The sequence below is a fragment of the Ascidiella aspersa genome, chromosome 6 (assembly GCF_963924565.1).
Source record: "Ascidiella aspersa chromosome 6, kaAscAspe10.2, whole genome shotgun sequence".
In the NCBI taxonomy this organism is placed as follows: domain Eukaryota; kingdom Metazoa; phylum Chordata; class Ascidiacea; order Phlebobranchia; family Ascidiidae; genus Ascidiella; species Ascidiella aspersa.
In genome coordinates, this window is record NC_139452.1 from 9,454,971 (window position 1) to 9,480,056 (window position 25,086).

The window sequence follows — 25,086 nt, forward strand, 5'->3', positions numbered from 1 at the left end:
GTATTATTAGTATCGGTATTTTTTGTCTTGCATTGTACGTGCCATATATTTGTCGGTCGCCCATTAAAATTTAGTAATTTGGATAACGCTTCCGAAAATTTTAAATCGCAATAGCGGTGATTCTACTTCAATCTAAACGTCTCATAATAATCGCACTCGGTTCGAAAATCGTGAGCAATCGTGGAGCGTCACGCGACTTGCCAACGTTCAACGCCGCCGCCATTTTGAAATATGCCTCGCCAAAAGCGACGGTGGCCAACTATTTTCGGATTGCGCGCACCGCGGATTGCTTTGTTACGGCGTTTTGACGATTGCCGGCGAGCGGCGCGCGCCCAACGCATACCTGCCGAGCAAGTGGGCGAACCGTGTCGGCAGCGTTGTAAACAAGTCATTTCGAAATTACTCAAATCCATGTCAAGTCATTTTGAAATGACTCAAGTCAAAGTCAAGTCGTTTTTAAAAAAAACTTAAGTCCACATATCAAGTCATTTGTGTAATGGATTCTTGACGATTTTGTAGCGCCCACAATTTAAAAGACATTAACTGATAATGCTACAAGCGCGTATCGAAACGTCTCTTGTAAGAGATGGCCCATTTACTTAACCCATTTGACTTTGACATTCATTATCAAGCTATACATTACAGATCCGCGCACAGCGTACTTTTCAATACACTGTTTTTGTTTCAACAATTTATAAGTCTCTACGACTTTTCGCCTTCAGTACACCACGACAAACAAAAAGGGGAAACTAATTTCATTCTGCCACAGTTTAATATCTCGAGGCTTATACCTCGTTGCTAAATACGCAACTAACGGTTTCAGGGTGCTGGAGATGGGACCTGAACTACTGACTTGTTAGACGTTCCCTGCTGTGCTTTTCATCAATAGGATGAAATTAACTCTACATCGTTGGCCCTTTTTTACCCTGAAAAATTATCCTTTATAAAAATGGGGTAAAAAAGGGAAGCTTGTTGATTTTTGAAGCGGTCGGGTATATTAGCCTATGTAGTCATAGAAATATTTTTGAACAGCCGTTCAAGCCGACCATGTTTTCGTTTCGCCTGCGCGCAACGACATTTGTAAACACGGGTATGGAAATGCAAACAGCGGAGTCCGATTTCGAAGCAGAATCGTCGACTTCTTGTTTATAGCTGCGCTGTCGTGTCGAGGAAGTTCGGACGATTTAAAGAACCCTACGCGTGTCGCTCCTGTAAGGTCATGGTTTGCGCACGACAACTCCTTAATCAATCAAAAGTGGGTATTTTTACAGAATTGGCGGCAGCTTACGCAACACTCCAGAAACAGTCGTGTGCTCGCAATTTTTTTTAAAGCTCAAACATAAAACGTATTTAGGCATGTTAGTTCGTGAGTTTAGTCGCTGTTCATTTTTTTATCAAATGTGTCTTACTAAAATTCACTTCGGCCTATTCTGAGGGGCTTGCCCAATGATTATGATGTTGAGTAATCAAGGCATATAACTGTTTTCCAACGTCTCTTCTTAAAAGATAAATTATATTGAAACTTTTATAAGCTAATTTAAAAGGTATGTTGTTTGTTTTTGAAATGCTCAAAAAAATGGCAATGATAGAAAATATTGAACGTTTTCAAACGAGTTTATTATTCATGTTGTTTGTTTATAAAATGCTCAAATAGTGTACATTATATATTAAAATTACCCCAACACGCCATACTTTATTGGCAAAAAGTATTGTTTAATTTGTGAAAATACAGTCCATTTTTTCACAGACCTCCAAACGTCGCAGCTATCTCGCAAATTGTAACTTCCCGTGAACGAAAGTTAAACTGTGCTTGCCGGTTACCGAATATCACCTTTCCCCGATCTCGCCGTGGGAATTTTTCGATTAAGTCATCGCCGCATATTACGCACAGACAAGTGCTGTGCAGCGACAGAGGGACGCACAAAACAGCGGATTACACGGTGACTTTTCCGCGATTTAAACCCTAATAGATCCGAGCAAACAAATCGAGTTCGACTGGCGGGTGGAGGGGGTGGGGAGTTGTCAAAGGACGCACCTTTACAAACCAACAAGCATTGTGAACGTTGTTTGCGGATGCCCGCTCACAAAAATCCCGGCCACCTAATCCGTGTTAGGGCGGGCAGCCGTTCATTCAGCAATCACTCGTCGCTTAATGGCAGCCTAAGTAAACTCGAGTGCTTCGCATGTAACGATTCTCACACGCGCACATAATTCAACCGGTCGAGGGGAATTCTGCCGCTGGCTGATGCCACGTACCGTTACGTCATGCCGTGATGGAAAAGTGAGATGTGTATGATTTCTATAGCCGAACAATTTTTATTTTGTAAAACATCCCCCGCCCTGTCTCTTGCTTAAGGTTAACTAAAAACCTCAACTGAAAGTCAAAGGGTTAACTTTTTAATATGGGTAATTATATCACAAAACGAAGGATTAAATTCACCATTACAATTGTTCACTTTCAAAAAGTGTGTATAACAATTTAAATTGTTCGAAGTAAATAAATTGTTGTTTTATTTTGCTATAGTTGGATTATTTTCCCGGTGACTTTATTTTGCCCATTTTAACTGCGAAAATACATAAGCCTGTATTATGGCTCTAAAAAGTTTTAGTTTATAGTCAAAAGTTTCTTTTAAAGATTAAATTTACCACCTTTAAAGCCGAAGCCCTCCAGCTGTCAGTTATGTTCCTCTCATGTGACCCATGTTTCGTGAACATCGTTTCCTTCGTGAGTCACTGTGTTTAGACTTAACTAATTTAACAAATAGTATATGTCAAAATATTTCTTGTATTAACTTTACAATTTTTTTTCTAATGTTTAATTATTCGTAGTGTTTAGTGTTCAATTGACTACAATAGCTAAAGACGTTTGATGGCAGACATCACGATTTTCAACTCCCAGCTTTAGCGACTGACTTAAACAGCTAACACGGACCATTACCGAAAATAAACCTCCAAAATTCGCCCTAGCCGGGAACACATGATGGAGATTCGCACAGCCAGCAGTTCGACTCAGTTTATCGCGTAATGTCGCTAAGCGGTGTCGGTCTGCACCTTGTGTACACAAGCCGAAGTGGCTGCGTGCGACCGACCGACAATTAAATAGCCGAGGCCGGCGGCCTTTCACACTTTACCTTATGCTTGTTTCGCCAAAAAGGCGACGCCAACATTCGAGTCCATTGTCGACTGGTCTTTCTGGCTGAGCTAAACGACTGCGAGTTTGCGTAAAGCTACGAGAGCTTAATTACCCCCAAGGACCCACCGCTTTTAGGGGCGATATACTTAGCTGTCGCTGCTTACGCTCGTATAGGCCTGAGATTCGAACCGTGACTAATTTATTGAGCTAGTATTACAGCTGACAAACTACCGCTTTTCAATTTTCGCACTTGGCGAAATATTAACGCAGAAGATTTTGCGCTAAAAAAGCTGAATACAAAATGGTGCGTTTTAATAATTTCCCAGTGCCTAATCACTGGGCGTTTGTTCAAATTTCCAGCGAACAGAATAAACACTAAATAGCATTTCTAAGAAATGATTTAAAAATAAAGGATTTTATTTTTTTTTTTGAAAATAATATATTTACTTTTTTATACAGTCTGCTTAAGTTTTATTTTATTATTGTGGGCCGCGAGAAAACAATTACGAAATATAATGCTATTCAATCAAAAGTAATTTGAATGTAAAATAAAATCTATAATATATATATATTTCACTATCGTTTTTTGGGTGGATAAGTGCTTGAAGTGAGTTTTCATGCGCAGGTTGAATTTTCTCTGTAAAGCGATTCATTCAAACCACATTCTGCATTATCACAACTCTATCAAAACACTTGATTCGTTTTTTATTTTTGGCGCAAAGCCGTTACTTGCTCCTTTTCATACAATCTTATGGCGGGCAAAAAATATGAACGACCATCGCTTATCTAATTTTAATCTTCCCGCGTAACGCCAAACTGATTTCGAGCGGAGAAACGGAAAACGTCGGTCTTGTTATTTTAGAACCCGTTTCCCCCGCGAAAGGTCGAGGTCTAGTTTGGGGGACACTGCCCCAGGGGGGTAATCACAGGGGGCCCTGTACCCTGAACCTAAGCCCCATGGCTGCCCCTTAGCTCCCTCCCATTAATACGTTTCAGAGTTACGAGGCCATGTGTTTTATAACTTGTATTGTAGAATACAGCAAAAGGGACCTGTTTTATTAACTGTAGCTCTCCATACTCCTTAAGATTTAGAGCCAGCATGTATTATTTTCAATTATTGATTTAGCATATATTATTTCAATTATTGAGCTAGAATGTACTATTTCAATTTTTGGCCGGTTCAACTCAAATTTCTGCTTTCATTACGACCTTAAAGACCTACACTTATCAAATCCTCCCGCCGCCTCTTATTTCGCAAAGGAAGTCCGCGCCCCCCCTTAGAAAAATACCTCGCGCCGTAAGTTTTTTTGGGTCGCAGCGGTTCGGGGACGTCGGAAATGGACCGCTTACGAATCTGCGGAAGTACAAAAAGTAAACAAGCGACTTTGTTCGGCGAGTTGCAACTGTGGCCGCCGGCCGTGGTTCGAGTTTTCAGGACCACCCGCCGCGACCCGCTCTTTCTTTAACGTGCGCGCAGATGTGCCCTGGCAAATACGCCCGGGCTGTATACTCTGCCAACCCCTCCCCCAGTAAACTGTTTAGCGCACTTTTTATTTGTGTATTTTGCCGCCGCACGGCCGCTCACAATGGCATGATTTATTTGCCGAGCTTGTCGCGGTCTATATAGCCTCGGCCCACTGGGACGAGGGGAATGTTTTTGTTGCAGCCGCATTTTGGGAAACAGTGATTTAACTCAAGGCCGGCGCGAGGTGGCCTAATTCGATTACTTAGGCCCGGTACTGGTGAACTTGTCCGCGACGCCCCCTAAGCCCCATCGCTTTACGCGGCACCCCCTCCCCTGTCCGATACGGTTTTGATAAGTTTCCTCCTGACCGTGACGTCACGCCATTGTGACGTCGCTATCGGGCGAAAAAGCTTGTCGAAATGGCCAATGGATCGCGTTCAGAATGTTGTGGCAATAAAAGCTTCTGGGTCCCAAGAAAAAAAAGAAAAGAAAACCAGTGAACTAACCTAAGTGCACGATGCAAACACTGTGTAGGGTTTTTTTCTTATAGCCTGATTTGGACGATTTTTGCACCGCTTATAACAAATTGGGTATAAGAACAAACTATAGGCGAAAACAAAAAATATTTTTATTTTCAAAAATCTTTTTGTCCTTGTTAACCATCAAAAGTGTATCCTCTTTGAATCGTTGTTTTAACGTTGGTAACCACCGAAAATACGTTCCTTCAAACAGTGTCCAAACAATTGCACAAGCGTCCAGCCAAGTCAAACCAGCATATGTTCGCTTCCAGTAATATGCGCTACAACGGTTCGGCTCGCGACGTTCCGACGGATTTGCATCGCATTAAGGAGAACAAGGTTTTTGCCAGCAGCGACTGCTGGACAGGAGAAAGCCCGGACGAAATCCTGGGCGTTTATATGCGCGGAAATTAGTTAACGCTCCCGTTGTCCTCAATAGAGCGCGCCCGGCTTTATGCAATGCCTATGGACCGAGCAGCCGCCTTCGCTGTTGCGCTATAGCAACGCAGGTGCGCTTGTTTTGTGTTTGTTTGTGTCTTTTTCGGTCTGCTCGCGAAAAGGCAGGTCGGAGCTAACCCCTCTCGAGGGCCGCCCTTCGCTTAACCCTCCCCCTTTTGGCCCCTAGCGAGGGTCAAGGCCGAAACACTTTGGCGCTGCCCGCGTCACAATGCCAAGAACGATAAGTCGCGACACTCCGCCCGACGTTACGTCACTTGAAAGTCGCTCTGGAAACGTTCTCCCAATCTCCTAAATTTAAGAGAAAGATATCAGCGTTAATATATTATACGATAACCTGGACCAGATTGTTTTTAATTACGAAGTTTGTTGGTGTTTGGAGTCAAGGCTAGAAGGTTTAATGACCAAGAAGAGCACTTTCGAGTTTATTACGTTTATGTTTATTTTTATTTTTGTGTTTATTGCACGATCAAGCCATAACTGACCGACAACATAAAATGCGTAAATGTATCATAAATAAAAATGTCAATAATATATGTTGTTGCGTCTAAAAGTTGAAAGAAGCGGTTATATTGTCAAGGCTTTTGTACAGAAAACAAGCAGCGAATATCATTTCATATGAACAGCTAACACGAAACCGCTGTCCATCAAAAGCCTATAGGCTAAAATACAATAATGCCACCTGTCGATAACGGGTATCATGGCGGTAAGAGTACAGTTCAGAACGGCGCATATTTTTGGTCGGGGTTTCTTTGTGTGCGCGCGCTCAAATAGCGACTTGGGTCAATCGCGGTTTTGTGTATCTCGCCAACCTATTGCGGGGCACCGCGATTGGTACAGCTGCAGCCAACTATACACCCCGTAACCCAATCGGCGCACCCCCAAAGTGCCCCCTGGGTAACAAAGAGCCCCAGTCGCCAGCCACAAACCCAATCGGATCGCGGCCCGGCAATTAATAGTAAAACTTCTGATCAGTTCTCTTAGCGACCTGGCGAGGTTGAACTGTGCGCCTAGACGCTATAGCAGCCCCCCTTTTTTCCCGGCCGTTTTTTGAGGCTGGGAGACTCGAGCGCACCAGACTAGCACCAGCGCGACCTTTGCCAGTGCTAATCTAATCGGGCTCCGTCGTCACACTTTCGTTTGCGCGTTGACGGCGGCTCAGGGACGCAAAGGCGAATAAATTACTTCGTTGAGATTAAAGCCATATTGGCGCTGCCCCATTGGTGGAGGATACAGGCATATCGCCGATGCAGTTTGAGTTTAGAAATAGTTTTACTGGAAGGCGTGCGATTGTTAGGTTGAAAAAAATTGAATTACATTTAGTGTGAAACGTACGCCAGCTTTTGCAAGGCTTTGTTATTATTTCATGCAGCGACCAACATAAATGGCAGCTGCAGTTTTGCCATTTGGTCTGCCAGTATGTTGCACTTTTTAACGGATTCAAATGGAGTGGACACAGTGGAAAATTATTCTTTATCACAAAAGTGGAAAACTAGAAATACACAATATTTGAAGAAATAAAAATGAAAATGCGATAGTTCACCATACATTTTTCAAACGTTCACTTTAAAAGCGTTGGGAAGAATAAGATGGTGAAGTTATAAAACACAGGAATTTATATTTAATAATTTGTTTTGGCGTATTTAATATTAATATACTTCAGGTTTTTATTTCTTTAAATATTTCTGAGTCATTCTATCGGCCGTGTTTTTTACATTCTAAATATATCTTCTTCTGGGTTGTTTCGGCGTTAGTCATCCAGGAGATGACACTTAGAATTCAGCAAAAAGGACCACCTAATATTTTATTCAAAAAAGCAGCCTGCTGAACATTTATATTTTTATTCAGATATTTTTCGCCTTAGGGGAACCGATTATCGGCATACGACACCGAGCAAAATCTGCACAAAAAGGCGCCATTGTAACTTGTAGTCCAGTTGTCGGCAACTATCTGGCCAAATCAGGGCCGCCATTTTGCACTCGGTCGACTTTCAACCCAGCACAAGAGTTCTCCAAAGATATATAATCGTTAAGCATTAGCATCATGTACGGACCCCAATCGCTGGTCCCTTCCTCCATGATGACGTATCCCCCGCCCCTGTACCACCGGCCCACCGGCTTCCCCCTGTCCCCTTCCCCGGGCCAAAGCGGCGCCGGCTGCCCCCAGAACTACTACCCCCACCACGTCGGCAACCACGCGGCAGCTGCGGCCGCAGCCATGTACGGTTCGTACGACGGCTTTCTGCAGAACTACGTGCCTTCCGACCCCTGCAAGCAAGCCCTCATGATGGCCTCGCAGGCGGCAGGCTTCGCAGGCGTCGGCAGCGAGTACAGCGCCAACTACGGTGAGTAATAGTACAAGTATACGGGTGCGAGTAGGGAAGGAAACTCTTTCGAAGAGGGAGAACAAATAATATGATTTCGGAACGTGAACAAAAATTCAGTAGTATGACTCCGTTGAGCTATACAACGACCTCTATAACATTATGGTTAATTTATCGACTTTTTCTAATTTTTACTCAACGTGGCTTGCTTACGTACTTTTTTATTTATTCATCCTGATTGGATTTATCTGGTACATTCTGCCGAAAGGTTAAGCAATTACTAGGGGCAATTTTCGTACGTTGAAATGTTGCCTGGTGGAGCATTTTTTTTAAATAAACCTTTATGACTATGTTTGAACAAATAATTGCAGAATTACCATTAGGCGGCTCTAGTGTATTATTTAAACAATTTGCTTCATCGAGTAGCGAGTACTGTGCCTTGGTTATACTCGTTTCTTTAATTTGTGGCTGTATATCTTAAATTAAAATTTAAACAGCCAACCTGCATTAGGCATTGCATGGTGACATTACCGCACACAGTCCGGTTAACTAAAATGGGAGTGGTCGTTCCTAGTGCGAGTAATTGACTTAGAATTGTTACAGTATACGCAAAAAAATAGAAATTGTAATTTATTATTACTTAACTGTCTATAAGTATACTGTATAGCTATTGGATTAAATCGCCGGGGTGCTTGGATTATTAAAAATATACTTGATCATACATTTGTTTCCGGTGCTGAAGTCATACATCAAAACTGAAATCCTTTGCTTTTACTTTTTTGGCAGTCGATCCCAGACTTAACGATCGTTATTTCCCATGAAAACTATGCGATATAGGCCGCGGTCTACTGTACACTTGGCGTCGGAATGTGTATAGTGGAATTGCAGCGAAGCGAGTTTCAACAAAACAGCTTTACAGAGTTTTGGAGGCCCCATGTGTGCTGGTTTGTTTTAGATTCCCGAAAAGCGTGACTGACTCAAATTCAATAATTTATTTTTTGTAAACCCGTTTGCTAGATTTTCTCACGGTCGATGTATATAAACGGATAATAGCGTTTGACAAAAAAATGTTCTACACGAACACCGCTTTCATATCTTTTTTGATTTCTCATAAAGCCTTTTAGATCTGATTTAATTATTATTATGTTTGTTCTCATTTTGGGTTTGTAATAAGCGCAAGGCGATGTTTTACAAAAGAAAACTAACGGACATGAAAACATCGTGCCAAATTTGGGGATTTATTTCAAATTCAATGATTTGCATTTCTTTAAATTTCAAGGAGTCGTTCGCCTGTATTATGAGATCACAAAGTTGATTAAAAAAACTGTATTAATACTAAAGTATTTTTGTGAAACCATAGCCTTGTTTTAATTTATTTAATTTTGCCACTGAGTTACAACTTTATGCCAGATGGAAATCTCAAATTATGTTTGCAAAAATTGTGATCATTTAAAATAATTTTAATCACGGTTTTTAAATTTGAATGCCTTATTTAAGGCTAAAACAACAGAAAAGATGGTTTTCTCTGTGGTTTAAACGTTAAAGGCTGGAGAACTCGACAAAACTGTTTTTGTTTCATCTCGCTCGGCTTAAGATGAAATTCCCTATAATCCATTCCGATCCTCACAGGCGTGTTTCCTCCGTCAACAAACGTTCGGATCACAATCAATTCTCCACACTTCTCTAACAGTTATTAAATTATATTCATTTTTTTTCCTGGATCTCACTTAAACGTCCATATTATATATTTTAGGTTACCCAAGCTATTATTTTAGTCTTATGAGTCAAGTTATGCGTGTTGTACTTTATTGTGAAATCAATCGCGTGGTGATTCAAAATAAAAAATTAAAGAACGACTTGTGCCTATATTTTCCAACAAATGTATCCAATATTAGCAAAATTATTGTCGAATGAACTTGTCCATAGGATAACTTTCTACCTTGCCCTTCTCTCGTTGTGCTGCAAAATATTTTCTTTTTGTTTTTGAAAAGAAGTTTTACCAGATACTAAATTGGGTATAGAATAACAACCTGCATAACTTGTCTTTTTGTCAACCTATTTCGAATAAAGGCTATACCTCTTTGTAAAATGCACGTAAAAATAACTTAATAAAAAAAGTCTCATAAACAACATTTAAAACTTTTTTTTAAAAACTATCGTGAGATATGCCTTTATTTTTTTAGTTTTGACGAATTATAAGTTCTCTTTGGTTTTCCTATTTTGCAATGAAGGTAAAATTAGCAATCTATTGGCTCACTTCATTGTGATGAACACCAACTATGAAAAAGAAAGTGCAAATAACGACGACATGTCTCAAACCACGTTTAAGTCATTTTTCAAATCTCGAGCAGCCCGAAATAGCATAAGGGCCAAGTTCGCGCCGAACCCCAAACAGCCCAGTCGGTAAGTGGTCGTATAGCTTGCGTTTTGCGGCCCGTCGCCCGATATCCATAAGCGCGCAAAACACATTAGCGAAAGCATTGCGTTCGTATATATACAAACGACGCCTATGCGGCTTGTTACGCCAACAAACCCGGTAATTGATTGCGACATAGACGATCGTTTGTCTTTTGGCGTGCTGGCGACTCGAAACATTAACAAATAGCAATTGTACAGTCAATGGTGGCGCAATCAAACCATCTACTACTTGTGAATAGACAAATATTCGTAAGTGAAACAGGATTTAGAAAAAGTATGTCTTTGCGCAGAAGACTGCTCTTTTGAGTAACAACGAGTCAGACTGATCTACGAATACTAATCGACTGACAGTCGACTGGCTATACACTTGCTGATATTCGAATACTATTACGTCTTACTACAACCTCCAACCATTATGCTCCGAATACTATTAGTTCAGCGTGGCCCTAACCTCGTAATCCGCGAACTGTGTACTCTGAGAGAAGTGTGCCGCGAGTTTGCGATGAGTAATATGGGAAAATAATCGATTTGGATTACAGCCAAGCATGCGAAACTTGAATGCACTCCATCTATTAGTTCACAGCCAAATAAATGGTATTTTTAACGTTTCTTGTCATGCAGTTAAGGACGATTATTGTAAATTATAATTGCATGTTTTGTAAAAAGTGCGCTGCGAATTTGTTTTTTTTTTTTAATTTTTTTTACTGGCTAAAAAAGTCGACAACGACTGCTCGAAACATAGGCGTACCAATGCTTCAGACGCAAAATAATTAAAGAACCTTGACATGGGGGGCAGTGACTTTCCAGGAACATATATCAAATATAAGACAGAAGCAACACTTATGTATTGTTAAATATTAGGTTAAAATGGGCTTTAATATCAGTATTTAAAAGGGCAGAGTAGTTAAAGCTTATCAAGCGTCAGTAAACTACATATCCAGTCAAAGCGACCTGAGTTATCAAATGGCCGACTCACTAGTGCACAGTCAAGACTTTTGAAGTATATCTAAATCCTAACCATGTGTCTTTCGTTCACAGACGACTCTAAGCCTTCCAAGCAGCGACGGGCCAGGGCCAACTACAGCCAGTGGCAGCTTGAAGAACTGGAAAGGGCCTTCCATACAACTCACTACCCGGACATCTTCATGAGAGAGGCGCTAGCCATCCGACTGGACCTGATCGAAGCCAGGATTCAGGTAAAAGCGATTTCGCTGCGTATAAGGCGGTCTTATACTTTCTAACGTGGCAGCCTCACGATAACTGTACAGGATTTGTGGCACTATTTTTGGTTCGTGACCTATTATTACGCTCCCACTATCGAGCACGACACTACAATGACCGTTTCGCTATCGGCGCATGCATAGCAGGAAATCAAAAGGGTTGGTGAGGCGGTATAGTTTCCTTTTTTTATGACCGGCAAAATCGGCTTCATGTATCAATTACGATTTTCATTTATCTTTAGTCGACGACTGCAATAGAAAAATAGCCTGGTTTTAACAATCTCGTCAATGAAATAACTGCTCCCTGAACAGCTTTAATTAGATTACAACTAAGAGGAACTCTTGGTTCAAAATCACTGAAACAAAGTACTTCCTTTTTCTGACATAATAGAAAGAAAACCGTAATTGGGTGTCGTTGTTTTGTTTAAGAAAAGTTAAGCCACAGGGTGACTTTAGTGTGTGTAGCAAATCGACAACAAGTTAAATTCAGCTTGATCCCCATAAGTACATTATTATATCATTTTCTTCCAATTTTTTCATGTTGCTTACCTATATGGGGGAAAATTGTTATATGCATACAACATATCAGTTTCAGCCTATAATAGCTATCCATTAGGTTGCCGATTCTTTACCGAATGCCGCAGCGCGGTTAGGCACCAGCAGGTTTAATACCCAATTACTCTCACGGTCCCACATTCACTATGGCGCTTGCGGCTTTTTACGCGACAGAAAACGCCTGAAGCTCGTAAAAAGTCAAACAGCGAAGCGCTGCCGAAAGTTTGCGCGCGCATTAGAGGGGCTCGCTTTCGGACGAGGGGCTAACAAGCCTGACCGACAGGCGTCCGCCGTCGTCAATACAACAGCGTGTATAGGGACAGAGCCGGGCATCAATCCGTGGCCACTTAAGCGGCTAAACGCCGACAAATCATCAAATGGCCGGCGTCGGCCCGGCAAATTTCTTGCGCAAACACTTGTTAGCGGGCTCCCCAAACAAGCTGACGTCACACTAGGGCACCCTGACTGATGCCGCGTCATTACGCCCGTTGACTAAGATGGACGCCGGGCCCCATCCCTCCCCCCTATATACGCGGGGGCGGTCGCCTGGAAAGATCAGTATCGCGAGCCCCCTTAGGCCCGTTATTTCCAGTCCAGCGAGCAGCCAGCCATCACCACAAACACGCCGTCGAGCGTTCGGCCCCGACCCCCGGTCCCTTTGAACTGCCCTAACTTGAACTACTTGAACTAATAGCGTTCTATAGGGCTAACGCTCGGCCCTGGGGGACGATCGAAGGTTTCGGGTCGGCCCTCGCGAGCCCCGACGCTGCCCGGGCTTGTTTTGGCAACTGTCAGGGCTAACCGCCTGAACAGAGGGCAAATCTGTTCTCGGTAAGTGCCGGAGCGGGGCTGTCTCTCCGCAGAGCCCAAATCACTTTTCTGCGGCCTGGACGAAAAGTCCTTTGTGTCTAACGTTTAAACTCGGGCGCGTATTTCCCCCGAGACTTGAGATTCCGCAAGTTTCGGCTTGGAACCGACACCCATCCATAAGCTGGCAATTAGCCGAGCCGCTAAAAGCGGGCCGCGGCGGAGAAAAAGAAAACACAAACCCAGCCGCCGTGTTTTTGCCGTCGACCGAACCCCGCAAACCCAGCGCGATTGTGACAAGATAATCAATTACGTCAAGTGCCCGTGCTGGGTCTTGGGGCGGCGGGGGTGAAACAAAAATGGCGAGCTTTGATGGAGAGCGTTCTCTCGGCACTGTATACGGGGTGGACAGGGCGAATCACTCACGGCGCGCTTGGCCAGCTGAAATTCCGCCCCCCCCCCCCCCTTATCGGCCAGCGGGGAAAAATTAACCCCCTTGGGGTAACCGAAACGCGACGGCGCCGCCCGAAACGCCTTGGTGACTGAACACTGCGTATTTATTTACGGACCGAGGCCGAGTCACGACCGATTATCCCGCTCGGCTTTGAAGGACCCGAGCTGTTTATTTGCACGTTAAATACGGCGCAACTTTGAAGCGCGCTTTGTTTTTCGTCGAAGGTGCGCGATTTTCACGGCTGACGGGAGACCGCTGCTGTCTGTGCTATGGGTCGATTTTTATGGCGAAGAAACTGATGGGCTGCTGCCGTGAATAGTTCAGCCTAAAAAACTAAAAGTTCCGTGACCCTTTTTGAACTCCATTTTGGTTTATTTGCTAAAATATATATTGTTAATTAGTTATAGTTAAGGCATTTTGAGTAACACCTGAATCGCTGAAACGAACCTTTACACGCATTTGTCGTCCTTTTCAATTGTGTATGCAATCTATTTAGAGCCTTTACTTATTTTTACTTAAATGACAGGGGTTAACTTTACATACCAGCTTGCCTTTCATTTTTCAATAAAAAAATATAACTATATTTCCCTAAATAAAAACGCAGTCACAAAGGTTTGGTAAATTAACTACCATTTGTACACGTATAATTTAAGGATCTGTCTTAACTCTGATTGTGGTATTATTGTCAAGCGAATAAGGTTGGTGTTGTCTGAAAGGTTAGAGGAGAGGCTATTGAATTAGCAGTGCAAAAATCCGTATATAAGATAACAAGGTGCTAAATTAGACCTCATTTCACCATTGAAGGGTCAGCAATGAATTAGTTAACATTTAACCCCTGTTTCCAATGTAAAACTTGAATTACGACAAGTAGCGGCGAAACCCCTTTAAAAAATTACACCCAATTTTGCCAATCAGGCTGAAACCAAGCGTCAGGCCAGAATTCCGCCAACCGCCCCTTTCCAATCGGGTTAATTTAAACAGCGTGCCTTTGGCGCGTCGCTTCTAATCCGTTGCCCAGCGAAATTAATCTGTTATTTCGTTAATTTGACAAGAAGGGGAGTAAAATGGCGCGCGCGTAACCCAAGGCCGTAATTAGCGCGGGTACGTCGTGTGACAAACGTCTTCCGGCATCGTAGCGACGCTGGAAAGTCGTTTGTCGCCCAATTTTCATTCCTGACTTTCCAGCATGTGCTTTGTTGCCGCTTTCTGTTTGTCATCCGTCGCTCACCTGGGAGAGCTACACTCAGTCTTTTCCGGATCGCTCAATGGCCTGATTATAGTATCGAGTTGGCGACACGCAGCCCGTGCTCGTTGTGTGCGGCAGCGGGAATTTCGCCAGGGTCGGACATATGTGCGCTGTTGTTTAAACGCGCCCTTTGTTTTGGTCAGCAGAACCCCCCCTCCCCCCTAAACCCGTCAGCCAACAATTGTATCGAATTTGCGCCACTTTCCACTCTGTCCGCTTGGAAAAGAGAAGGGCGCCCGGCGGGAAAACGGGAAAGTATCTATTACGGTGGCGTCCATAGCCCGGGGTCGTGAGATCATCGGGCGACTTCCATTGTGCCCCTTTCCAAAGGCAGACCCTCCGTCAAGTGCCCTTATAAAACAGAAAAGGCGACCCCTGAATGCGCGCAGCGGGGGTTGTTTTGAAACGTGCTCGTTATAGATACAAATGGCCTCTTCACAACAACAAAACACTTTTGACCCAGTATTTGGCAACCGAAAGTAGTCACCCTCGGTTTTTCTCCACTTTCAGTTTAATTTAACATGAGAAGTTGGAATTCCACCACCCTTTATTTCAAGTTAATGGCCGTGTGAAATGGTCGTTTTGGCCCGATTGTGAAAGTACACTGCGGTTGTGGGTTTTACGATGATTTTTCTGAGTGATTTGTAGAAGTTAAGTTGAATTGGACAACATTCACAAACTGTATTCAATAGAAATCCAAAAATATAATGATAAAAACAGGTTGTTTTTACCTAATTTGTGTATTTTGGCAGATCAATGAAGTGGCTTGTGGTCGTTTTCTAGATGTAATTTACCAACATTTTGATATTACCTATCTGATTAGACTAGTGTTGATCTCAAACTGGGGTCCGCAGATTCCTGGCCTGGAGGTCTGTGAGAAATTTTAAGGGGTCCGCGCTTAATCTTTTTATGTCTGCTCTCTGCACTCTTACTTGTTGTGTTCCCAGGGTGTCAATTTTGTCAATGGGCCACGACGGACCGGGGTAATTGTCGAAGTGCCTGTTGTACAGAACTAGCACCAGCAGCAGTATAGAGTTAAGATAAAGCGGGCATGTCGATTTCTATCTCTCCCGACCAGTTCTAATTAACCGAAATTCGATTATTTCTGTCGGACAGCTCGCGCCAAGGTGCTTTCTAACTAGATTACGCAGTTAATTTGACCTGCCGCGCTCTGTCGCCTGCTTAATCCCGAAGTCAGACCCCGCTTTCCCTTATGGCTTATAGGTTCAATTTGATTAGCCGATTTGCGGCTTGTCACAGGCGGTTACAAGTTCGGTTCTCGCGCCTTGGGGCTGCTGCGCGTCGAAAATGAATCGTTTCAGCTCGTAATTGGATTTCTTAAAGCCGCAAATTGCCGTGTGCCTGTTGGAAATAAACCACTCGGTTGCGATTTTTTACGCGATGTTTTTGATCCACTACTTTCCTTCCCATGTAGGGTGATTTCCGCCCTGGTTAAACTTTAAATGCGTTGAGTTGCCATATAGCTGGAATATACTCATGAAGTTCAAGGTTATCGATGTAATGTAGGAATTAAAATAAAAAATGCGACTTGGCATGACTAACTTTTGCCACCTTTTTCTATACCTCAACGGTTCAGCCACATTAATCACGAATTAACGAAGTTGATAAATCTATATATGGTTTCAAAAATTATGTTAGATCTCAAGATATTTTCTGAATATGTTAGATTTGTTGAGCAAGCATGCTCATTATGTTTTACCGTCGCTTGGTTGGGAAGGATTAAACTTTTAAAAAGCCTCACCTGCTAATTTTAATAATATTTTATTGTGCAAATATAGATTTATCATATTTATCCCGGTTAAGCAACTGTTTTGTTGTAAATACAATTGCTCTTCGATCAAACGTCAATTTTAAAACTATGTAATATCGGATCATATTATTTAAATATTAAATAAGCGAAAAATTTTAAATTTTTATTAATACAAAATTACTTTTTGTTTTGTTCCATGAATCGACGTGATTGAGTAGCGAAATGCAATAAGTCTTAAAAAATAAAATGCGCGTGTGCCTATAACATATCATAGCAAAACAATTCCAGAATATTTACTAACTATTTTTTTCTACAACCGATACACTTGATTTGCTATATTTAAATTAAAAAAAAAGCACGACAAACAAACTACACATTAGCCCTTTTTGACATTCGTCGACCAACCACTGCAATTTACATCGACAGGGTCCTGCGAAATTCAAAGTCAGTCTTATTACAATTGATATCAACTCGATATTAAAAGAACATCTGTTAAACTTCCGCTCAAACACCTGGAAACTTTCTCTCGTCAGAAATTGCATTGTCATTATCCCACAGTAGCTCATTTTATTTCCCTACTATAATTCACCGTCTAAAACAAATTGAATTAAAGGGCGGGGGCCGTTTATACGAGAACACTGGGCAACGGATATTGGAGGTTGACACCCCGCGTAAAATCCCTCAAAGGGACAAAACTTTTTACGTCTTACCCAAAGAAATTGCCACAGCGCCTGATCGCGCGCGGAAGTTTTGTTTGCTTTATCCGGGGCGCTAAATAGCGTCTTTATTCCGTCGTAATGCGGCCGTCGCTCGGCTGCGCTCTAAAGAAAGCGGCGATGTCGACGCCGGTCGCCTTTGTGAGGCGGCGGATGCGCGGGCGGCATTGACCGCCAGGCAGCCGGAACATCGGCCACGGCAAACGCGATCGGCCGGCTTTCAGATGCGCATCGCCCGCGGAAGTTGCCGAATTTTCCCAAACCGGTTCGCGAAGTCGAACGGCGCGGCCAATTAGCGACTAAAGCGCAGCGGCGCGTTGCCACGGGCGGAAATGTTGCGTTTAATTAGGCCCCCGATCTTGGAAATTGTTGTAGCAGCTGCGCGGGTCGCTGCGGGCAGCGCGATAAAGCGACATATTGTGTGGGTCACGCTACAATGGAATGCCATCGCGTCTTTGTGCGTCGTGTTCGCCCAAGTCAAGGCCATTGTTGGCTCGTAATCACTTCCCCGTCGCCGAATCGGCGTAATAGTTCGCCACTTCCGAGTAAATAAATAATAATCCTGCTCTTCAGGCAATGCGACTGGGCGCTGCTCGGGCGCGGCTGTTGTGGGTTGAACCGCCGACAGTTGCTTTGAGCGCGCGCCGGGAAATAATAAATTACGTGACACTCGCGTTCCATTCAAGGAAATATATTTTGGTAATGATTAATATGGACAATAGCGGCGCGACAAACACGGGTAAAGAAACCGCAAAGTTTTTTGTAAAGCACATAAACGCACGAATACGTAAATGTATTAGTCATCAACTCGCGGGCGTAATGAATTTCGATTATTTATCATGTCTAAAGATTTTACTAGAATTATAAAAAATAAAATTAACTTACCAACAATAAAAAAAATTGTTCTACTAAAACGTTTAACCATTATGCTGCAAAATTCAACAGATTAACAAAAGAGTGAAACGTATTAATATTTCACACACATCTGAATTACCCACGTTTTTTACAAAAACAAACAGAGCGACCCACAGTTACACGAGTCGTATAAAAAAGTTTTTAACAACGGTTCTGGTCCATTTTCTTAAAACTACCCCCAATTAATCTCTTCGGGGGGCCGCGCACCCATGCACCTTGACCCCTATTAGCTCCAGTCAAGCCAGTCCTACAGTTTAAGTAAATAATTGGTGAATGCCAAAAACGCTATTTGAGGCTCCGCGAAGGCTCATTGGAAATGAAAAATGGTGGGAAAAGCTTCGAGGTCGCTCGAAAACTATGCGACCCCCTTCGCCGCCAAAGGTTTTGAAATCTAAACAAACTTCTCCGCGAAAGCTCTTTTGGACAGGTTCACCAGCGGAAGTCTGTAGGTACAGTCCGGAAATCGGATTTCGGAATTTTTGCCAGTCGCCCAAGTCGGAGCGTTTAGCCGTCAATCAAATTGTTTTTAGTTTTTCATAGTTAGTATACTTCAGGCACAAAAAGTTTATTCAAAATGTACAAGTGAAACAAAGATGTTACTAAAAACTTAACAGGCTAAGAAAACTTCATTGTTTATAGACAATGAGGCTGTGAATGTACATTTACCTATTTCTTAACATTAGGAGTAACTTTGCCTTTTTAAAGAGAAAGCAAATCGCCATTTTATATTTTGTTATTTTACAACGTTCACAGTACTGACTTGAACCAAGAATGATCGCTATTTGCTGTACGGTAGCAGATTAATGAAAGCTTCGCAATTTAGTCGAAGATCCGCTTTCGAAAAAGGTGGTTAGCAACAGTGTAGGATTACGTAAATACGTGACACCAGGGTCCATCTTAGCCCGAACCACTTAACTTCACCCCATCACCCCCTTTTGCTTTTGGCGATGACCAGCCGCAAAGCTGTCGCAGTGAAGAGCGCTGATTGATGCAACATGCGCTTTAAGAGTTCTTCGCGTTTCTTAACAGCGATTTTTAGTTGCAATTGTCGCTTTTGGAGTGAAGGTTTCTTTTCAATAATTTGCAAATTGCTCAAAGCGATATCGATTCGTGCTGAAATCATTAAACATTATTTAAAACAAACTACGGACAGTTAAAGTTAAGCTTTATCCCATTTGGTGCACTTAAAGTATTGGTATGGGTTCAGAAATTCCAAACTGATCTAAAAGCGGACATATACCATATTTGGAAATCAGGTGCCACTGTTGAATGACAAATAGTACACCGACACAAGGAACATGATTCAACATTAAAAGCTGAACCAAAAAATGTCAAAAAAAAGTTGTTAGCCACCGACGACATTTTCCCAAAACGTCTCATCGCGTTGCGCCACCTACCCCCCCCCCCCCCCCCCCAATGTACCCCGCCCCCCTACAAGCGAAAGTGGGCTCGCCGAAACGAGGCCGACAGGTCGTGAACAGCGGTGGGGGGAGGGAACCGGGCCGCCGCCGCCTTTCGGGCGCTTTGAAATTTCCGCATGGCCGCTCGCGTCTGTTGCCTAAATTCGGCGGCGAGGCGAGCGGATCAAAACGAGAACAAGCGGTAAGAATGCCAATGCCCGACTGCCATGTTTTGGGACCGTTTAGGAACGCGGCTCAACGCTGCCGTGTCTCCGAGCGGTGGCAAAGGTCCCGCGGTTCAACGTGGGGACAGGGGTCTTGTTTTTCTAACCCCACGGACCCGACGACGAGTGGGCCCCCGTTTTCTTGCCCCCTGGGGTAACGCGAAACCCCGGTAATCGCTGCTTGCCACTAGACGGGCGAGTCGATCCGATTACGAGAAGGCGCATTCGGGCTCCCGCCACTTTTCCTTGTTCGAACTGAGCCCGGGCTGCCACGATAAGCTGATTAACCCGCTATTTTCACCCGGTTAAGCGTAGGCCCCGCGCCATTATGCAAGTCAACTAACCGTGGCGGGCCTAATGGCGCTTTTGCCATTCGCTGGCCGCGCAAACTATACTATTTCTTCGGCCCATTACGCTTTGCAATTTGTATGCAGTCTACCTCTTTAAGCTTTAAGGCAAGGTTACCAACACTATACTAATAATACTGCGGTTGCTGTTATGCGTAAACTATGTGAGCAGGTAAAAGTTTGTCAAGTAACTTTGCGTAATAAGGACGCGCTGACCTGTGTTTTAAAGTTTCGATCGACAACCTTATAGTCGTTTTTCAAGGTCAAAATACTAACAAATGCTCATTTCTGGATGTTGTGTAAACGCTGGTACATCTTTTTGTGTTTGAAACGCCCAAATCAGTCCGATATTTTTAACTAGACGATTGGGCTAAAGATAAAGTAAAACATAAAATACTTCGATTTAATAGCTTGAGAAGCGCACCGCTTCGAACAAAAATCAACCAACAAGATATTAAAACTTATAACATAAGATATGCATTACGCCAAGTAAACGCCATATTCAGCTTCCAAAGCGACGCGCTTCTCAAGATATTAAAATATTTGAAAAATCTTATAAAACATTTGAAAAATCCGTCAGCTATGCAATGTGTTTTGTTGGAGGCCAAGATTCTGTTACTAAGCTCATACTTTGATGTAACGCGACTTTATTAGTGTTTTTTGATATAAAATGTTTATTAGCCATCACATTTTATTCGACCAAAAACCTCAAACGAATATTTTCCATCCAGGTCTGGTTCCAAAACCGCCGAGCGAAGCTGCGAAGACAGCTGAAGATGCAGTCCAAGAACAACGCAGTGAAATCGGGCGAAAAAAGCGCCGCTGACGACAAGCCTGAATCTGAGACTAAGACAACAACAGCGACCTCGGCGACTGAACTCCCCGTTGCCGACCCCGACCCCTCCAAAGACCCCCCGACATCGGAAAAGGTCGATTCGAAATCCTCTCAGAAGACAAGCGGCGAAAAAACCTCCAGCCAGGCTCCGGAGAAACGAAAGCGCAAGAAGTCGAAAAAGAAGCAGCCGGAGCCGGTGGCTGCGTCGGCGGCCGTGTCCGGGGGAGACGAGCAGATTCCGCCGGAAAGCGATCGCGCAAACCCGGCGGACGTCGAAGCGCGCCCCGAGGCCATTTACGACCCGATCGCAAAGACCGAAACCGACGACTCTGTTGCACAGTTCTTTAACGAGTCCTCGGCTGCCGTGATTGACAGCCCTTCGGAGCCGCGCGATGTGTACGCTGCCAGCCAGGACATGATGATGCCGTACACAAGCTGGATGCCGTCCAGCGGGGCCAAGATCCACCAGCCCGCCGCCAACCCCAACGAGAGGCGGTCCACCTCAAGCAGCGGTCACCCCTCACCCCTAATGAGCCCCCACCCTGTCTCGCAGCACCACATGCGACCCCACGACTTGAGCATGCTTTCTGGCAGCGAAGGGTCTGTAAACGACATGTACCAAGATCAGCACGCCGCCTACCCCCACTACCGCCCCGAATACTCCCCAGTTCACCGCCCCGCCATTCACCCCTTTCCGCAGTCCTCACCCGGACAGCAAGCCCCCGTGATGACGTCATACCACCCCAGCCTCCATTTGGGTCGCGTCCAGGACTACAGCGGCGCTGCTAACAACGACAAGTACCAGTCGTCGAGCACCGCCATAGCCTCGCTGCGCGTCAAGGCGAAGGAACACAAGCTTCACCCCTACGCCCCAGCCCCTGGTAACGTCTTCCCCGTCTCCAGTGGGGCCGGCGGTGGTTCCCCGACGTCCGCCGTTGCTATGGTAGCGGCGTACATGCACCATAACAACCCCAACCCCCACTACACGCACTCGGACCACTACAACCACCCACCACACCATCACCACCACCAGTACCACCATCAGAACCATCGCTTCTACTCGCACCCGCACGACCCCCACCAGACACACCACCCTTTCCACAGCGAAGTGGCTGCTGGTTCGTATGGTGCATGAACCAGACCAATGTCCCCTTCATTAGTATGGTACTTGAACCATATTCACATTCTCTCATAACGCGGTCGCCACTGGTCTGTGTGGTGTGGAGACCAGACCAACGATTATTTCAATAACTAGCTAGTATGGTATGTGAACCAGATGCATTATCTGCTTTATTTCATGATGCGCTTAGCATAATCAGATTTAAATTTACCAGTTCGCCGCTGGTTTGCATAAAATAAAAATCTGGCTAACTCTTCTCGTCATTTATATGGTGTGTGAACCAGGCCTGACATTATTTTCATGCAGAATTTATCGCTGATTCACACCGTTAGTAAACCAGACCCACAATCGTTGTTATTTAAATGGTGCGTCGCCACTAATTCATATATACCGAAACCATAATTCTAAGCTTAATTCAGTTCAATTAAAATACAAATTTTTCTGTTTCATTTTCTTCTTGAAGAACAATCAAAGACATACTAATCGACATTTTCTGTTGTGAAAGTTGCACATGTTTCGATCTTAGTTACCAGACGCAGCAACCTTTCCACTGTGATGTCACATTGGTAACTGGTAGTGTTTATCTTGCTATTTGATTAATAACAACTTAGTCTTGGTAATGCCTAGCAAGTAATCGGCCAGAAACAAGCAAAGGTAGCCACTAAGAGTTTTACTTATATCGAGACACAACTCTTCCCGTACGTCTTTGTAGTTTTCCTTTGTCTTTTTCATACTTTCTGAAAGACTTATGTTATAAATCGCACTTAATAATTTCCTATGCTTTACATTACTTTTCAACCTGTGTTTGTAACATAATGTTTGCCCTACACAGCGAGAATTTAAATTTCATTGTTTTCGTGACCACTTGCAAGCAAATTATCAACAAATTTAAACGGTTTTGATACAGTTTTTCGGCACATTATCCGTTGTTTATTTTAAAAATACAGCAAACGATTTTTGGATCCCCAAAATGGCGGCGTCTGTTGTTATTGCTGCATTTTATTTTTGTGTTTACCTCTTCCATTTTGTTTTGTGTCTCGCACCAATGTCCTTATATAATGTATTGCACGCTTTCGCATAACGCAGGAATTTACCAAGCCATGTAGAGTATGTAGGTAGAGAAACGCATAATAGAAAGTCCAGTAGCTGTTTGATATGGGCACTGCCTACCCCTAGATAACTTTGTAGCTGTTATATGTCTATCCCAAAAAATGCTATGCCATAATATTGATATTTGCCAAATACTATAAGGGTATACGTTAGCGTTTTAAATATTTTTACCATGCACGCTTGCTTTGCCCAATGTGCCATATAGCCATACTAAAATTGCCACAATCAAATTTAAAAAAATAAGGGGCGTATTTTGGGAAAAGATAATAAATTCCAAGGTATCCCAACCTCTATCTATGCCATTGCCTTTATGGAAATAATGGGGATAATGTTTTTTTTTTAATATTGATTAATTGCGTTTTATATCGTTCCAACATTTTCCTACATAAATGTCTTGGTTTCATATTTTGTGCTCTGCTTTGGTGCCTTTTCTTCAAGCCTGTTTACGTTCTTGTTTCAAGTGCCTTTTTCAACCAAATATGCGCCCGGTTCCTTTTTTACGTTTATAACCTACTTTATCATGTGTCATGTTTGTTTGCATTGTGAGCTTTTTACCTATATGAATAAAGTTCCGTTTTAAAACAAGCAAATTTGTGGTGAGACCAATTCCAGAGGGGAAAAACGAAGTTAGTAGGCCTACCATATTATTAAGTGCAAGTGAAATAACATTTAAGTTAAATTAATAATTAGAACACTTTGCGAATAAGACGTGTAAAAGGCTGTAATCCAGTGGTTCTCAACCACTGGGCCATGGCTTACTGGTGGGCCATACGAACATTTGAGGTGGGCCACAGACCATTTAAAAAAGCTAGATTTAGTTTCATTTGTGTTACTATATTTAATTTTATAATAATAATGGCTTTGGCTGAATTAAAAAATGACTGTAAATTTATTGTTCAGCCTCTATCTCACTAATGCACGGTTGAATAAATAATCTGATTTGAAATATGTTCTGCTGTGTTTTGTTCTAAACCTATTTTACAGGTTTTTCTTTCATAAAAATTTTATTGGGCCACAGAGTTTTTTGCAACGTAAATGGGCCACGAAAGAAAAAAGGTTGAGAACCACTGCTCTAATCAGTGTTTTAAGTGATACCTAAATTTGCATTTAAAATTACAACTGAAGCTTCGACAGGTGTTATAGTAACAAATATAGCTGGTCTTCGCAAAACATGATCCCCCAAGTACCGTTCTGATCTCACTAATTAATTCACTTTTCCTCCAAGGATTAATAACCTAACACGAAAGGTAAAAGACAAAGCGTAAGAACGATTTAGAAGCAAATCAAATTAGCAATTCGATTTCTAATCTGTTTAGACAGCGCTTGGATTAATTAGCGCTCGTGCGCCTTTCGGCTTGGCTGGAGTCTGAAATGTTAAACAAGATAATTTGATCGGGTTTCATTAGCGTTTTCGGACTTGGCTAGTCATCCATAAGTCGTAACCCGTTCTGTAACCACTATTTTCGCCGATATTTTGCCTTTCCGAAGGCATAGCGTTAAAGGCGGGACCCAGAACAGCCGATAATGGTAATTTGTGAGTGAGATTTCTAAATCTTTTGGAGAGAACTTGAAGTCGTTGAGAAAAAAGCGAGTTGAGTTATAAGGATTTCACATGAGGTCAGAGATAGCCACCAACAGATCACAACGCAATTTTTTTTCAATGGCTCACATGTACTTTTAAAATAACGAGATATTATTAAATAGTGCAGCAATGAATAAATGGTAAATCATTTTTGTAATATGGTCCCGCTGTTGAAAACTGTGCTGAAAAACGTATCTTTTTCACGGTGAAGCTTCTTTTTGACTCGGAGAAAACATAAGTTTCTATTACTTGGTTACCTTTGTTTGGTTTTGATTTAAAATATCTATCAAATCGTTTCAAAAACATATATATCATCAATCAAGGACAATAAGACTTAAGCAGAACCAACTTTTTGCTTTTATATTAATACGTAATTAAACTTATGTCTCATCTGCGTTTTTATAGATTAAGGTCTCATTTGTGACCCGTGCTTTAAGAAGGTTCGCCCTAAACTGACTGATTTTGCCAAGA

General features: G+C 42.9%; 1 protein-coding gene across 1 annotated transcript; it reads left to right on the forward strand.

The window, feature by feature from the left end:
* Positions 1-7,615: 7,615 nt before the first annotated feature.
* LOC146139570 (uncharacterized) lies at positions 7,616-23,554 on the forward strand. Its single transcript, XM_083391810.1, has 3 exons — positions 7,616-7,916; positions 11,352-11,509; positions 20,700-23,554. Exons 1-3 carry the CDS (start codon positions 7,616-7,618, stop codon positions 21,936-21,938), a joined length of 1,698 nt encoding a protein of 565 aa, XP_083247936.1. The 3' UTR covers positions 21,939-23,554.
* Positions 23,555-25,086: the final 1,532 nt, after the last annotated feature.

Coding starts and splice junctions, on each gene's coding strand:
- LOC146139570 (XM_083391810.1), top strand. CDS start 7,616: ATGTACGGACCCCAATCGCTGGTCCCTTCCTCCATGATGACGTATCCC. Junction 7,917..11,351: donor CGAGTACAGCGCCAACTACG/GTGAGTAATAGT, acceptor TTTCGTTCACAG/ACGACTCTAAGCCTTCCAAG. Junction 11,510..20,699: donor TGATCGAAGCCAGGATTCAG/GTAAAAGCGATT, acceptor TTTTCCATCCAG/GTCTGGTTCCAAAACCGCCG.